This window comes from Parasteatoda tepidariorum, chromosome 11, assembly GCF_982258835.1.
Source record: "Parasteatoda tepidariorum strain Cologne lab strain chromosome 11, Ptep-v5.0, whole genome shotgun sequence".
NCBI lineage: Eukaryota > Metazoa > Arthropoda > Arachnida > Araneae > Theridiidae > Parasteatoda > Parasteatoda tepidariorum.
In genome coordinates, this window is record NC_141765.1 from 77,055,503 (window position 1) to 77,073,528 (window position 18,026).

The 18,026-nt window shown below is 31.4% G+C and overlaps 1 protein-coding gene across 2 annotated transcripts in view; it reads left to right on the forward strand.

Moving 5' to 3' along the window:
• Window positions 1-18,026, forward strand: part of LOC107454822 (xaa-Pro aminopeptidase 1) — a 145,529-nt gene that overhangs the window by 76,329 nt on the left and 51,174 nt on the right. For both annotated transcript variants that reach the window (XM_087154615.1, XM_016072127.4), the window contains one exon: window positions 11,474-11,560. In XM_087154615.1, the coding sequence (XP_087010741.1) occupies window positions 11,474-11,560 (87 nt within the window). The remainder of the gene's footprint in view (window positions 1-11,473; window positions 11,561-18,026) is intronic.

Here is an 18,026-nt window from a genome sequence, read left to right on the forward strand (position 1 = left end):
TTGATTCTTCGAAAAACTTCGCAAACTAGAAAAATTTGCAAAATGGAAGTTCGTTAAATAGAAGTCTGACTGTATATATATTTGTTTTTGTTATGTATATGGCTTTTCGTATATGTCTTTAGTAGAATTTCAGCTTTTTTTTCTTTTCCTTCCGATATCATCCCTGTAAATCTATTCAATAATACTTATATTATTTAAACATTTCATTTTTAATTAGTTATTAATTATATTTCAATTCACTTTCTTTCACCATTTTTAAAGAATTATTGAAATTTTCCATTTATTCATTATTATAATATCACTGAATCATAGGTAGATTCAGCGTATCTGCGCACCTGGAAAGTCATGGATTTCGGTATTGAACGAAATTTGTCATGAAATGTCATGATTTTAAATCCATATTTTAAAAAAATTATGGAAAGTCATGGGTTTAGTTCACCGAAAAATCAAATTTTTGAAATGGAATTTGCCCCTCCCTTTCACAGTTTTGATATTCCAAATATCTAAATTTGTAGCAAAATCTCCCCTCATAGTCATATTCTATTAGAATATAAAATGCTCTTATCCTGTTCTTTAAATATTATGGTATTCTTTCAAAAAATAAAAGGATGAACATCATTTCTACAGCGAATTATCTTTTAAACTACTGTGATTTCAGAATTTTTTTATTTATTATTTATTTTTTTATTTTATCAATTTAAAATTCTAGTTTAGGTGTTTTATGTTGCACTTACTTTAAAGAAGTAATAAAGCAGCTTTAAATAACTTCATATATCTGACAGTATTTTGGTATTTGCTTTTATTTTTTCTCTCACTATTTTATTGCTTCAACTCTTTCGCTACTCTGTTTTTTAATTTTGAAATCAATAAATATGAAGATGCAGAGTATAACAATTTTAGTTATACCTATCATTTTAATTAATGTTATTATAATAATTCTTTAAATTTATTGTTGTTTTTGTGGAGAAAAGAGTAACTTCAGTAAGTCATAAAAAATTATTGGAATTATTCATGAAAAGTCATAGATTTGAAAATCTAAAATGTAGAAGATACCCTGTAGATTAGATAGGTGGTTATTATATAGTTAAAGATAGGTATGTAGGTGATTTTTAAAACTTCTTAAAATTTGTTGTTGGTTTTTCTGCTGCCATTATATTCCAGAAACTGCAGTACTTTAAACACATTTGCTGCCACTCTCACAACTGCACATGATAGTCATTAGAGTGGCAGAAGCCATGTTAAACTTGAACAGGAAAACTTAGCGTCCTACAATTTATATTTGCTTTTATTGCATTGAAATAATTATGCCAATTTTTTATTTCAATAAATTGAAATGAAATGATCTCAAAAACTACTTGCAGTAAAAATAGAAAATTAAAACTATTTTTCACTTATCCTTAGAAATAAGGAAATACGCAATATTTCATAATTACTGCAAATAAAAATTGTTTATACTCATGGTGTTCTGTATTCACTGCCCTCAAAGCTATACAATTTCAGAACTTTTGTCAAATTAGAATTAATTCGACATGTTAGACCATTAAAATCTGCATGTTTCATAAAAATAATTATAAGGGCATGCCTTATCTAAAGCCATTAAACTTTGCCTTATTCTGTATTTATTTGACTTAAGCATAACTTTTATTTATGAACTTAAAATTGTGTCCAAATATTTTCACTTTAATTAACACATTTATAAATGTTAAAAATCTATATTAAGTTTGTGAAAGCAACTTCTTGTGCCAAGAATTGCATTGAATCTTGTGCTATCAAAATATATATTGGAATTTTAGAAACTCTTTATCATTTTTTATTAGTGCTTTGTTTCAAATTAAGGATATCTCCGCTTTAGACACTTAAATTTATTTTATTCTATGTTTAATTTACTCTTGAGAGTTAAACTTTTAAGAGTAAAGGAATAAAAATGTTACATTATTTTTCTAAGTTGAAGCATTTATTTTACAAAAAAACTTTCCGTGAGTAACTTACTTACTTTTTGTATAGTAAATTATAGTTTATGATGAAACATTTAACATGTTTTAGTACTTTTTTTGAAAAAAATGCCCTTTTTTTCCTCATTTCTTCAAATGAACTTGAGTTTATCCTTTTTTATACCACATAATAGATTAAAACCTCTTTCAGATGTGCCAACCCTCCGGCTTTTGGCTGGAGACACCGGGTTTTTGCAAGTTACTTCCTCCTCCGGAATTTTCTCAAAAATTTCCGTTTTTTTCACTTATTTTAACGCTGAACTAAGTTTTCATTCATATCCATCTCAATTACGTCAGAGCTGGGCCTGGCCTGAGTGGTGATGTTTATTGTATATCTTGACCAATCAAGAGTGCTATTTTGCCTTTCCTTTCTGCGTCTGCTATTAGTAGAATAACTGCTGACTCAAGCTTCTCTTCGTAAATACTGCTTTTGGAAGCAAGAATGTTCGCAGTATGCGCTGAGAAATTATTTTTTGATCGTTTTCGTTGTACTGTGAAGTGAAATCAATATTAGCAACTTCGAATCAGAGTTTGTTTTTATGCGTGAGCGTTCGTTTTTCTGTCTTGTTAGTTAGTTTTCTGTGTGGATATATATAATGGCAGCAAAAAAAGTTAATAAGAAATACCTAATTTCTTTCAACCAAGCTTGTTTGGAAGAATTTCCTGGAATTATTGCTTCTAAAAAAGGATTGAATTATGCCTTCTGCACGTTTTGTTTTGTGGATTTCTCGATCATGCATGAAGGCAAAGGTGATATATCTGCTCATGTTATGAGACAGAAACATGTGGATAATCAGAGGATAATCCATAATCCACTCGATAATCCACTGGAGTTAATATTTCTAAGCTCATTTTGGATACTTCTAGTGAAATACCTTTGGCAAATTGTTTAGCTTTAGGTGTTGATAATGCTCCTGTGATGACAGGAAGAAAAAATGGAGTGGCAGTAATCCTCACTAAAGATATTCCAGACTTATTTGTTCTATGATGCCTATGCCGTCTCTTAAATTTGGCATCTGAAAGGGGGGCAAAGTGCTTGCCAATAAATATTGAAGAATATATTGGGGACAAATTTTTTTTTATTTAGAAAAGAGCGTAAAGTGCAAGGAACGCCTTAAAAAATTCCATGAGTTGCATTATACTGAAGTACGAAAAATATTAAAACATGTTACTACTCGATGATTCTCTGTTGGACGTTGTCTGTCAAGAATTTTACTACATTGGGAACCTCTTACTTCTTTTTTTAAAGAAGTGGAGAGCACTCCGGGTGTTGCCCTTCCTAATTATGTTATTCCTAAGAAGAACCTCTTTCACACAGAGACAAAAAAGATCATCAGAAAAAAAAGAGAAAATGACAATGTTATGCCTCCATCAAAGAAACAAAAGGTTGAAGAGTTATCTGCAAAACCACCTAGTGAAATTCTTTCCAGAGAAGAAAGAATCTTCATGTTTTTGTCATCAAACCTGAACAAAGCCTTTGTTCATTTTTTGCTGTATATAGTTCCTTTATTTGAAGACTTAAATTTGCACTTGCAGAGTAACATTCCCAAAATTCATGTCATGAGGCAGTTAATGAATAACCTTTTCAAGGATGTTTTGTCTAAATTTATGCTACCCAATATAGTAAAAAGTCAATCCAAAAGCTCTTTATTCGATGTCAACTTTTATCTTTGAGAAGACCAGAAAGATGATTGTGACCTAGTAATTGGAAATTCCACGTTAACTATTGTTGAGACTTTGAAAGGAAAAGATTCTTTTTACTGTGATGTTAGGAAATATTTATTAAAGGTTTGTGACTACATGCAACAAAAATTTCTTTATAATGATGTGGTCATTATTAATGCAGAAGTTGGCAAATCTAGAGAATGTGGGAACCATCATTTTACAGCATTAGATTTTTTATTGATAGATTTCCTCAGTTGTTGCAAATCTTAGGGGGGATAAAGACACAGAGTTAGGCAGTTTGCAGTCCCAATTTAGCTCTCTGCAGCTAGAATCTATTGATTGTGTCCAATCTGAAGAGAGGATGGATTCTAAATGTGCTAAATTATTTGGTGTATTTAAATTAAAAATAAATATGCTATGTTGTCTAAATTTATGCTATCAATTTCGGCAATTCCACATAGCAATGCGGAGTGTGAGCGCTTATTCAGCTTAGTAAACAAAGCTCACACACAGTTTAGATCTTCAATGTCAGTCAAAAACTTGGAGACAAGGCCGGATTAACCATTAAGCACACTAAGCACGTGCTTAGGGCACCAGAGGATAGGGGGGCACCACAAAGCCTAACTAAATGTTCGCAGTAAATTTTTTTTTTTTTGGAACATTGATAATAAATTTATTATTTTGAGCTTCCATTTTAAGAGTAGATAGCAACCATTTCTAAGTACGAAATTTCACATAATAAAAGAAAAAAAAAAAAAAAAAGATGTTTTGTATCAAAAATTTTCGGTCATATAATTAAATTAGGTAGTGAATTTCTATGCGATAAAAGCTCTATTTATTTATCCATTACAATGATTCCATAACATACTGCTACGATTCATGTTTACAGAATATTTTCGCAGTTGTAGAAGTTAATACTCCAGAAATTTGATATATTTTTATGAAAAAAAATTTGATTTACAAAATTTTGATGCAATGGTTTGATGATGTAAAAAATGTGATTTTTGATGTGAAAAAACAATCTATGTTGTGCATCTTTGCAGTTTCTGCGCATGTTTTTGTTTATACTACATAAAATATTTGCTTATACTATATTTTTAATTATATTCTCATTGCAACTGGAAAAGAAGTCATCAAATTACGTAAAGGTTGTGTTGCAAAAATCTATTTCAAAAATTTACGTCAAATAATTTTTTTTATTCACTAAATTAAGAAAAAGGAGCTGTGTTTAAGTATCATTTTTCGAAATTTCTTTGTGGAGGAGAGGTTAAATTTAGGAAAAATATGACCACACACTTCGCATCACTTATGATTTCTTTTATCTATATATATCGAATAACGAAATTAGATTTTAAGATTTAAAATATATACTACGTAATATGAATGCAAGCAGCTAGTTTTTGAATAAGGAAAGAATTATAGGTTCCTTAGTCCTTAGAGTCTTGTATAAATACAAATGTTATAAAAGTTGAGCAAAAAAAATGTGTAAATTCTCAATGTGAACCGGATGTTCGTTGAAATTGAAAAATACGTTAAGAAGAGTATCCATTAAAACTAATTTAATTTTGAAAGCAAATGTAAGAAATAAGTAGCAATAAAATAAAATTTTTAATCATTGAATTTTGTTTAGTGCAAGTAAACTATATTTTGTGCATCTTATAACGAAATTTGTAAAAATTATAATTAAGAAATAAGAAAAGTACTGAAAATTTCAAATTAAAAATAAATAGCAAATTTAAGAAAGATATTTTTATTAATTGAATTTTAAAATATGTTTAATAACTAATAAGGAAAATCCTTAATGATAATGATTATATATATATACAATATATGTGTATAATTTCATCAACTTTTATTATGATGATAATTTGAACATGTAAATATTTTGAATATAATAATATTATTTCCGTCACTAAAAATTTTTTTAATAGTTGTGCTTAATTTTTACTTGTAGCTTGTGTGTAAATCAGATTGAAATAAATAAATAATTAGTTAAGGTATTTCCATTATCCATTAATTTTTTCTTAAAATAAAAATTGGTCATTCTGCATAAACGAGTGGGAAAAATATTGTTGTTCCCTGTTATTTTATTATAAGTAATAGACTTCTGGAAAACGTGGTTCAATTTAACCTGATCTTGCTTTCTGCCTATAACAAACAATCCAGTAAAACAACAAAATCTGTATGTTGCCAGCATTCGATTCCATGAATTCGAAGGTTCCTGAAAAGGACCACCGTGATTGTCACCAACATATGTGTTAGAATACAAAGCTAAATTTTCTGAGAAGAAACATTTTAAGGATAAGACAAGCGTAGCAATTGATTTACTACAGACAGAGAACATCCTTTCATCTCAGATATCTTTATAGGGGACTCATTCCCCCTTCTTTTTTTCTTTTTTTTTTCGAAAGAAAAAAGGGTGCATATCTCAGAAAATTCAAATTGTCTTCCTTTTGAGTTGGGGGGTGGGGGTAGATATACAAATAAATGGTGACTTATAAGATTGAAGAAAGTGGGAGGTCTAGGAAAAGAAAAGTTTCTTGATTGACATAATTTTTAACCAATAACATTATTTATGCTACAATCAGTAACTAATTTCACGTATTTACACACCCCCGTGTATACGTGAATGCACAGAACGTGAGTGCACTGAATCCTACATGAATGCACAGAAAAAGTTTATTCTACTAAAACATTATTCTAAACTATTGCTTTTGAAAGCATGCTGTAATAGTGTAAAACTGATGTTGCTTCAGGTAGTAGCTAAATCCTTCAAATAATTTTATCAATAATTATTATTTATCGATCAATATTGATTTTGTCTAAATCAATATAAGCGAAGAGTTTAATTTTCCTATAGTATTATATTTTAATAATAAAAAATTAAACTTATATGTAAAAATAAAATTACAATTATTAAAAATTATATAATTTTTTTTACATTTAAGCATTCTATTACACAATAATACTCAAAAGCAATAAAAACAAATTTCAAGCTTTTGTTAAAAATACAATGTGACATGTTTTTTAAGAGGGGCTGCCGTATTATAAGTTTCAAGAAGTAATTAAATTTTTTAAATGAATGATCTTATCGAAATAAATTTCATTCTATGAAGTTATATTTAAAATAAAAATTTTAGGTAACAATACACAAATTTTATTTTGATTTATTTTAAGAATTTGTCTTTAAATGTTGTAAAGAATATGTAAAATATTTAGTACATAAAATTTTAGTAGGCAAAGTAGATTTTAGTTGGTTTAAGATAAATATTGGTTTAATAAAATTACATACCTATGATTATTTACATTTATGATTATATTTTTCCAAACCTGAAATTATTTTCTATAAAACTTATGTGGTATTATGTACGCGTATGCATACAGGAATAAAAAATATCGTAACACAAAAAAAGTGAATAAATTAAAAATGATGGTCTGTTATTTTCTACTGATTATTATTTAAGTTCAGTTTTTATATTATATTCATTGTTGCTATATTTATGTTTTTGTTTTGTATTATAAAAACACGAATGTTCTGAATTTGTAAATGAAAATCTGATCATTGAATTTATAGTTATTTAAAGTATTCTGTTTATGCATTTATTTACTTATTGAGGACAGAGTGTTTATTTACTGTAACAGCTTTTTCAGACCTAAGTTTCTGCTATCACTTATGAGAATTTCAAGTACAGGTTTAATGCAGTAGTTTTAAGTGATTTCTATCATTTTTTCTAAAAGGTCATTTTTTTAATAGTCAAATTAAGATTTAATTGATAGTAATTTATTACTCTTAAGCTCCTCTGTACCTTTGACTTTGACAGGTCAACTAACTACCAGAATGTCCAAAATATAGAACAAAATAGTAATAATTTTATTAGATAATTAGTTCTGTTTTCCACAGATGAAATCTAGAGTGAGTTGTTATTATGGAATAAGTTCATTTCAGATTTTTAATCCAGATTTTATAGGATCATTAAAGATAATTGTTGTATTTATAAAATTACTCATCACTGTTTTTCCCCTCTTCCTATCATTATTAATATATTAGGTTTAATAAGGAAAAAGGAATAATGAAAAGCATTATTATTTGTAAAAGTTATGCTGTATTATATACAGTGCGTAAAATAAAATAAAAAAACTTGAATAACTCTTGATTTAATGATCGGATTTTAACTTACTAGATCTCAAAGGGTTTGAGGGCCAAACTTAAAATATGTTAATTAGTTGGTGCAGAAGTTTTTTTTTAAGTTATGAAATCCGGCAAACGTGCTTCCTATACCTACATTACATATATAAATGTTATTGTTGTTGAATTGGGATATTTGCTTCTCAAAATATTGATGGTATTCACAATATGGAAATTAAGATCCCAAAAGTTTTTTTAGGTTGAAAGTTTGGACTCTTTTATTCAATTGCAGGTTTCATGCATTTCGCCATGCCCCGAGAACTTTTGAAACGAATTGAAAAAATTTTGCAACTATTAATAAAATTCATTAACCTAAAAATAATTCCCTGTCAAAAATAGTTTTTTTTAAATTATTTATTATTAATGGACGGAACAATTTTTAATTTAAAAATATGCAAATTTTTATATAATTTTAAAGAATATTTATTTAAATGGTAAAATATAAAATTTGAACGAAATCTGTCGAAAAGTTCTTGAGAAATTAAATGTTAAATATATAACTTTTTTAAAATTGAATAATTAAGGTTTATTTGATTGATTTAGTACACATTAAATTTTGTATTTTGTCATTCAAAATGACATTTGTTCAAATTTTCAATTTAAAGTTCTTTCGACTATTCTGTTAATAAATAAAATAATATAAAATGATTAATACTTCTTAAAAATTATTTTTAGAATGAACTATTTTTAGGTAAATGAATTTTATTATTGTGAGCTAAAATGTTTTAGTTGGGTTGAAAAATTCTCGACATATGGCTATTTATTTCGAGAGTCAAGAATTCGAATCAATCGAAAAAAAAGGCATGCTTTTTTTAGAAAAAGTACTTGTCTGTTTTTTTAATTTAAAGTATTTTGAGTCTTAGTATATAAAAGTTCAAACTTTCGATCATAAGTTATTCAAAGTGTTTGCTTTTTTACACATTGTACATACACACAAACATAAGTTATTTTTTTAATATTTATTGAAAAGTTTTCAATTGATTCTATTTTAATTTTTTTATTTAATTTGAATAAATACTTTTTTTTACAAAAAGTTTTGATTTTATATTTTGAATTAACTCGTGACTTAGTACTAGATATATTTGATTTGTTGAGGAGGGGGCACCAAAATATTTTCAGTGCTTAGGGCCTCAAGAGGTCTTAATCCGGCACTGCTTGGAGAACTTAATCACTGTGAAATCTAGAATTTCAGAACCCTGTTATAAGCAGAAGTTTGATGATGAATTTTTAAAAAGAGCTAAAACAGCCACTGTCAATCATAATAATAATAACTAAAATTTTATTTACCAATTGTTATTTTATAATTCCTTAAAAATTTTGATCTCTAATCTAAAATATTTTTTATTAAAAATGAAGTTTCTAATTTTCCATTTCAAGAAAGGTATTGATTTAGTTTCCTAAACTTTATTTATTATATTTTTTAAAAATAACATAGTTTAGCCCATTTATTTTTAAATGAACGATCACTAGCTTGAATCTTTTTATGGATTAACTACATAAATTTACATCCTGTTGTTGCTATTCAGCATTATAGATATTAATATTGACAGTTGTTTAATTTTGATATATGATTTTAACAATATGAATAACTATTTTAATTATTCTTTATGTACTAAATAAAGTCTCCCTTAAGACTAAAGTGTTGTTATTTACAATTTTTTTAAAAACTTTTGTGTCTTATTTTGCATGTTTAACTGTTGCATGATCATTTCTCTCTTCCTTACGAAAGCCTCCTCTTTTTTCATTTTCCCAGGTTGGCACATCTGCTCTTTGCAATTAGATTTTCCTCTTTTTAAGTGAAATGGTAAAAATATTTAATTGAATTCATATTTTTCAGTGCACAATGGGACAGTGGTATCAAATATTTATATATATTTATAAAATACATATAGTACTTATAAAGTATTTATAAAATGTATGTATATTTTATATCTGGATTACTTAAGAATATTTTTCATCTGTAGTTACTCACATAAATTAGGTATATGTGTTAAAAAGTGTTAAATAATTTACAATAGGGATGTAAAGCATATTTGGCCATGATTGGGTATTTGCCCCTTTAGACGAATATTCACTTGGCTAGATATTCGTCAAAGTTTCACTTGGAAAATTATTTTTGACAAAGTTTTTTAAGGAAATTTTATTAGATTTAATGAAGAATAATTTAAAATCGTATTTTTTGCAATAGATTATTATAAATAGTTTTTATTCATACTTGTTAAGTTCTTAAACTTGTTAACTTATGTTCTGAAACATAATTGGAAAAACGAAATTTGAAAAATTGAACATAGATTACTTAGTATTGAACCATGAGTTTTGTAATGCTGATATTTTCTTTTTTTTTTTAAATTATTTTCAGGCAAATCAATTTCATCGTTTTTTTTTTACCACTTTATGTTTTAAAAATTAAGAACTTTTTTTGTTTCATTTTTGCTTGTTTTTCTGCTCTATCTCAAGCAAAGCATGTGTTTCTAATAGACTTTATTCTTTTATTGACACTTTTTTCTTGTGCGGTAAGGCAGATAACTAGTAGCATAGAAACTATAATTCTGAACATTGAAGTTATATTTCGGAACTAAGATCAATTTTTTCTTTTTCTAACTTTTTTATTAATTTTATTTTTTAAATAGCGTTTCTAATAAACAGGAATGAATGAATATAATGAATATTCTCTTATGGTCAAGGTTTTCTAGAAATACAGCAGTGTGATTTTTAGCCTTAAATCTTTTGTTTAAAAATTAAGAATGTTTTTTTTTTCTTTTTCAAAAAACTTATGTTTGTAGTATGATATGGCAGTTAAGAGGATTCCTATTAGACATTAATCTTCACTTTTTCGTGAAATTAGGGTAATACTTCAAAAATTTCAAAAATCAAGATAGATTTTTATTTTTTCTATTCTACTTTTGTACCTTTGTTTTTTATAGCTATTTTTATGATAGTTCTGCATTTTTAAAACCGTTTCTGATATACATGTCTTTTAATGTTTTATGGATAATTTTTTCCCCGAAAAATATTACTTTTAGCATTAAAATTTTTTTTAGGAATACAGCAGATATTTGTTTGCTATTTCTTTTTTTTCAACTTTACAAAAGCTTTTTTTTTCTAATAGGTGTTAGTTTTTTTTTTACTTTAATTATTTCTAAATATTTAATTATCTTAAACATTTCTATTAAAGTTTTTTTACCTTTACACCAGAACAATAATGCAGCTAAGTTTTGATTATTTTTCAGTAATGACTCAACTTATTGAAAATAAGATGAACAAAAATATTTCTAAATGACAAAAAAATGTATGAAATTATTATTTTTTTAAATGTTGCTATTCGGGCCATTTTTTGGGCGAATTTAAAAGGGTCCCAACTTAAGCTGTTTAAACTTTAATCACTAGGTTGGCCAATCATCAGACAATAGAACACCAAACATTTGTCTGTTTATGGTCTTTAATTTTAAACTTCAAATATTTAACATATAACACATTATAATATTTTATAAGTTCTAATATAAACTATTATGAAATGATGAAGTTTATTCTTCCAAGTCCTTAAAGCCTATTCCCTATACTTATTTCTTGTTATTTATTTTAGTAAAAATGTTTTCCTTCTTTTTTATTTCAAAGTTTTATTTTCTTCTAGGGATCTCGTATTGAAAGTGCAAATCCAATATTGCTGATGAAAGCTGTGAAGCATGATGTTGAAATTGAATGCATGCGACGAGCTCATGTAAGTATTTTTTATGTATACGTATTGCATTTTAGTGAAATTAAATGCCTATGCGATTCAGAAATTATGGAGAATTATGCAACAATTTTTATTATTTTGTTATAAAACTAATAATTTGACATGTGACCTTATAATCAATCGGTGTAATAAAATTTTCTAGTTGCGTGCAATTAATTAAACCAGAAGCATTTTTCTTACCTTTTGTTCTACAACCTGTTATTTATAGTTTTATTAGTTGCTTCTTTTTTCTTAAAAAAAAAAAAAAAAAAACTTTTTTGCAGATATTTTAAATATTTTCAATATTATAAATGTGCTATTTAAGTATTATTTTTCACTGTAAAATCTTTGTATTAACTGTTTATTTCTCATTTGGGAAAACTCTATAACTACCTACATTTTCAGCATATTATTTGCACAATCTGCAAGCACTATTTTTAGACCTGTAGAAAATGGTAAAGCATAATCTTCATTGATATATTGTTCTTTGTTCAATGCAAGGGTATTATGCAAAAGACAAAAAAGTTATACAAAAATAAACATTAAAAATTCATTCATTCAACTCCTTCAAAGTTTAATTTGTCTGAATTTGTCAGTCACGATTCAGCTCCTTAGCTTGTCTCTGACTGTCAGCGACGCACCATTGCTCATGGGCTATTTTGCCATAGAGCTTGAATATAGATGTCCTAAAAGAAATGGGAAAAATTCCCAATGCAGGTTCAGGGCCCCAGAAAATTGCATTAGAGCCAGCCCGTGCTGCTCCATCAGCTAGCTCATTTCCAAGAATACCCATATGTCCAGGTACCCAATGCTGATGTACCCTGTTGTGAGTAGATAGGTCACAGAGGACAGAAAAGCATTCCCACACTAGCAAAGAGGTGAATTTACACTCTGACAGTGGTAGGAGAGCAGCCTGACTGTCAGAACAGATGCGGATAGTCATATTTTGATATCCCTTGTCTAAGCATATCTTACAGCACAAGATGATGGCATAGACCTCAGCCTATAAAACAGTGGCATAGCTTCCCAAGGGAAAGTGAAGTTTGGTACCATCATTGGAGCAATAAATTCCTGCTCCTGATTTGAGACCAAACTTTGAACCATCAGTGTACCATATTAGGCATTTGCCTTTAAGCCACCGAGGAGAATTAGTGTTTGGAATACTCTTTCCATAAACCAAGGTACATAAGACCCTTTATGCCTGTCTGAGTTTCAACTTCAATATGTAAGTTCAATGGAAGAAGCCCAAGTAAGCTCTCAAGAGCAGCTGTGGGAGTGGTCTTAAGATAGCCTGACAGGGCTACACAGATCATTCTTTGTAGTCTATTAATAGACTACAAAGGTTAAGATTAGACCGCCAGGTCTAATCTTAAGATTAGACCTGGCGGAGCTCAATCTAGTCCTTGACCACCAGACAATTTCGCCATATGTAATAATAGGACTAATAATCATTGAGTATATCCATCCTGAGAAACTTGACTTTCTCCGTGAGTTCCAATTTATAGTCTAGGTAGTATACATTACCTAAATCAAGATGCCTTTTTCTTGTGAAGGCTACAAAACTTATCTTGGAGGGTTGACAGATAAGCCAGAGTCAGAGCACCATCTAGCTACTTCTAGAAGTGCATTATTCATGATATCAGAGACTGTTTTACCATGCTTGCCTCTGACAACAATAACAATGCCATCAGCATACCCGACACAGGGATTGCCAAGATCAGTTAGCCGAACTAACGAAGAGTCCATAACCATACACCTTAGGATAGGGGACAAAACCCCTCCCTGAGGGCATGCTTGTACCCGATAAAGAGGAACAAACATACCTGGAGGATAGCAAATTGGCTATCCACCTAGTGATTACCGAATTTTTGCCTCTGTTTTTAAGTGCATTGATGATAGTCTCAACAGGGACTTTATCAAACGCACCTTCAATGTCAATAAATACCACAAGAGCAACCTCCTTATCTGAGATAGTTTTCTCAAGCATGAAGGAGAGCTCATAAAGAGCAGAGTCAGTTGACTTGCCAGGTTGATAAGCATGCTGTGTGGAGGACAGTGACTTATCTATGAGCACAGTGTCTCTAAAGTATCTGTCAATAAGCTTTTCAATAGCTTTCAACAAACAGGAAGTGAGGCTAATTGGTCTGAATGATTTAGCCTCAAAGTAATTTTCCTTATCTGGTTTTTGTATGCAAATTACCCTGGTATTCCACCAAGAATTAGGTATATACTCAAATGCTATACAGGATCGGAAAATCCTACATAGAATAAGGGCGAGTATGTTCACCCCCTGAATAAGCATTATTGGCATGATGTCATCCATGCCTGGTGACTTGTAGGTCTTAAATGATTTGATAGCCCATACAACCTTTTCGTAGGAGACCACCATCTTGGCAGCCTCCCAGTCATACTTACTGCAAGTAGTTGTAGGATTATCATAAAGATGTTCATTCTCTATAGGATGAGATCCAGGAAAGTGAGCTTCAAGTAGTTCTCCAAGAGCCTCTTCCCCTGATTCACTGTATCTTCCGTTTGTAAGACGGATGGCATTTAAATTGTAAGAATCTGTCTTTTGTAATATTTGCAGTGGCAGAAGTAGTGTTAATACCATCGCAGAAAGTGCCAAGAGCGACGTTTTGATGCTCTGATAGCCTTGTTATAGGCAGTTACAGCGTTTCAGTAGGACTGCCTTTCTCTAGATTTCTTTGCTCTGTTAAATAGCTTTGTACATTTATTACATAATTTACTAAGCTCAGAAGACCACCAAGGAACTCACCTTGGAGAGCTAGTAGATGTAACATAACATGAAATATGATAAGAATCGAGTATGATCTGTTGCTCTTGGTCAACAGTCCACTCCACATCATTAGCATTATTGTACTTACCAGAGAAGCTCCCCATCCTCCTCTCCAGAGCTGCTCTTAGGGAACCGCAATCAGTTGTTCTGGGGTTCCTCCTTATGACCTTCAGTCCAGAGAGGCTTTAATAGAAAAAGTAATTAGTTGGTTATCTGAAGCAGTAACTGCCTCAGATACCTTCCAATCAGTAACGTAATCTGTAGAAATTGAGTTACATAAAGTAAGGTCAATGACTTCCCTTCTGTTACATGTAACAAAGGTAGGCTCATTGCTTTTATTAAGGACATGCAAGTTAAAATATAAGATATGTTCCATTAGTACATTTCCCCGCTGGTTACAATCACTGCTACCCCACACTGTGTGGTGAGCATTTGCATCACAGCCAAAGATGAATCTACAGCTCGAACTACAGTGGCCAATTATAGCCTCAGTAATATCAGCCAATGGGTCTTTCTTCCCATAGGGGAGATAGGCAGAAACAATAACAGGTCAGAAATTGTCTCATTGTCATAGAATTTTAGCTTAACAGCAACTAAATCCCTGTTGAGAAGATTAAGAGCATTTAGATTAGACCTAGCCATTATGCAGGCCCTGGGAAGATCACAACAGATATCATAAAGAATTTTAAAACCTTTAAAGTTGAGACCCATAATTCTACCCTTGCGTGTCCAAGGCTCTTGTATAAAAGCAATATCTAGTTCTCCATCATTTAGCCATTAGGTTAGCGGTAGCAATGCTATGATGGAGATTAATTTGACCAACCTTGATTGTTGCCACAATTGGTTAGCAATGTGAGTAAAACCAGAATGGCACCTACCTACTCTGGTTAACTTTAGAATAAAGATCTCCCTCTAACAGCTCTATTGCTTCATCAATACCAGTCATAGAAGCTGGTGAGTCAGGTTGTAAAGTTACGTCTGACCCAGAGTCCAACCCTAGCTCTGAAAAATCAGAGCCCCAATAGAACTTACCTTGGAATCAGGGGAATTAGCCTCCCAAGGTTCATCCTCCTGATAAATTTCCTCCTGGTCTTCAGGTTCGACAGAGAAGACATCCGTTGTTGTTGGAGCTTCTGCTGCCTTTTTCTTGTTAGGATCATGGATAATCTTAAAGACACCACGATCCACACCAGTGACTTCCACTCTGGGCTCAGTCTCTGAAGACGCCACAAAAAGGTGTCCTGATCAGAGAATTGTTCTCTGGTCTTAAAGGCCACCTTCAGAAGCTTGGGTAACTCATCAGCACTTAAAACCTTAAGCATGAGGTCGCCCAAGGATCTGTCATTAAAGTGGCCTCTAATCCACTCTACCATGTACTCATTACACTGTATTACCAACGCTCCTCTTAGTTGTAAGTTGTTGCTGTAGATCTCAGGCATTTTTTCGCCTCTGGGAATGGCGTCAGTCTGCCCTAAGATTGCCTTGAGGATGTTGGAATCTCTCAGAGAAGGCTTGTCCAAAGGAAAGTCCTTCCCAACAATAGCAATCTTGGTCGACTTGGCAGCACAAGCAAAAGAAACTCCAGATTGGAGGTTCCCAGTTGGGTCCCCCTCTCCAGCTCGGCTATCCCCACTCAGGGGAACCACTTCCTTGGATTGGGCTCTCCTCCCAGGAGCAACATCTTCTCTGGGCTTCTTACCTTTTTGGGCTGGCACACTGGATGAGGATGTTGCATCAAAGGACCTAGGCCTCATAGCTCCGCCGCTGACTTCAGTGGCCTTCATTTTTCTCAAACTCCTCTGTCTCTTGGACATTCCAGTGGCGCCAGACACACTGTCTCCCCGAGTGTCTCTGGAGACCAGAGACTCCTGCAGAGGAAGGGCCTGTGCCTTTGGACACCTCACCAGCTCTCGGAGGAAGCTGCAAAGCAGTGGTATTAGCACTGGGCTCACCCGTGGGCTTAGCATGTGCTACTGGAGAAGGTAGTGAACTTTTCAAACAGGAACCTCTACCTAATTCCTGAACGCATCCCTTGCTAACCGGGGCGACGGATGAGGCCGTATCATAAGCTTTATTCGTGCTCATCATGCTTGCTTGCCGTTTAGTTTCCCAGTGAGGGGTATCCAGGGGGCACCACATGGAGGTGGCAGGCATTACCCCCCACATCTAGTCATAGCACATTGTGCACACTTGTGGAAGAATCACTTGTTTCGCAAATATTTTATTAAAAATGCTTGACAGACATTGAGTATAAATAGTGTGAACCTTTTATTTTTCAAAAGATACTTTGGGCAATAACTTGTGTACAGATATACTTAAGTGAAATGTTCTTATCGTGGGTAGGTGGTAATTGGACTGAAAATGCGCTTTTCAAACTTTTCTATTGAATGAAATTTTTATCTCTAACATTTTTCTTGATATTAATAGTTTTAATTTTTCCTTTTTATTTATTTATTGCAGTTGATTCTTTTTGTTTCGAATTCAAGGGGAAACTTAATACTATTTGAATTATCTCATTAATTTTAATTACCGTAATTTCGCGTAGATAGGCCATGTCGTTATTGATTTAAAACTTGAAAATTTAGTAGGAAGGCGTATCTAACGGGGCAGTCTATATAGTATTACTTTTTTTTCCTTTAAAAAATTGTGCTTTTTAAAAACCCCACTGGAAATTTCATCATCATTTTTTTCACCTGTTACTGTGCTTTTTATTTATTTTTTCGTGCCTAATGTTACTCCAAGGAATTGTCAGCACACCTGGAATTTTCCCCTCCCCACACTCCCCAATCCTTTCTTGGAATCACTTTCTGTAGACCACTATCCACAAGAGAACAAAGTCTCTCTTTCCCTTCTGCCATATGAACAGCTGTTGAGTGTAGGAAATGGGCGTGGAATAGAGAAGCATAAATCAGAAAGGAATGAATGAAGGAAATCAGGGTGGGGCCAGTGATAATGTCAGCTGTAAAACAAATGCTTCCCCCACCCCGTTTTTTCCAGGGAATATGTCTCTTCCACTTGTCATGGACACCTCTCCACTCCCCTTTTTTCTTCAGCTGGTTGTTAAAAACATGTGAATGTTTGTTGTATAAAGGGTGCTGATGAGCTTGGAATGACCTTCAATAATCTTACAATTAGAATGTTCAAAAATAATTTCAAACTTTCAACTGAGGGTCAGTGAAGAGAAAGAAAAGCAAAGTGTGTCAGAATTATAGACAGGGATAAGAGAAAGACCATCCTAGGCGGTGTCAGTTAAAAAAAGAAACCTGATTTGAGAAGCGAAAATGGGGGGAGGAATTGCTAAAAATAGAAACTTGTTTTAAATGCTTATCTTCAATTCTGATGCTTTTTTATTTCATTAATATTCTTCTTTCGTTAATATTTTGTTTCGTTTATACTATTTTCGTTTTGTTTTAACATACTTGTATTTAAGTTATTCATTTTAAATGCCTCCCATGAAGAGGAAAAATTATACCTCTGCGTTTAAGCTGTCAGCAATTAAAAGAGAAAAAGAAACTGTGATAAATGGCTTCAAAAAAGCGGAAATCATTCCGGGACAAAACGAAACCCAAAGTGAGGCTTAAAGTGTGAGTGACAGAGATTAACCCGAAATAAACAATTAACCAGTGAACCTAATTTGCTCTGATACGGAGAGTTCTGATTTTGAGGGATTTT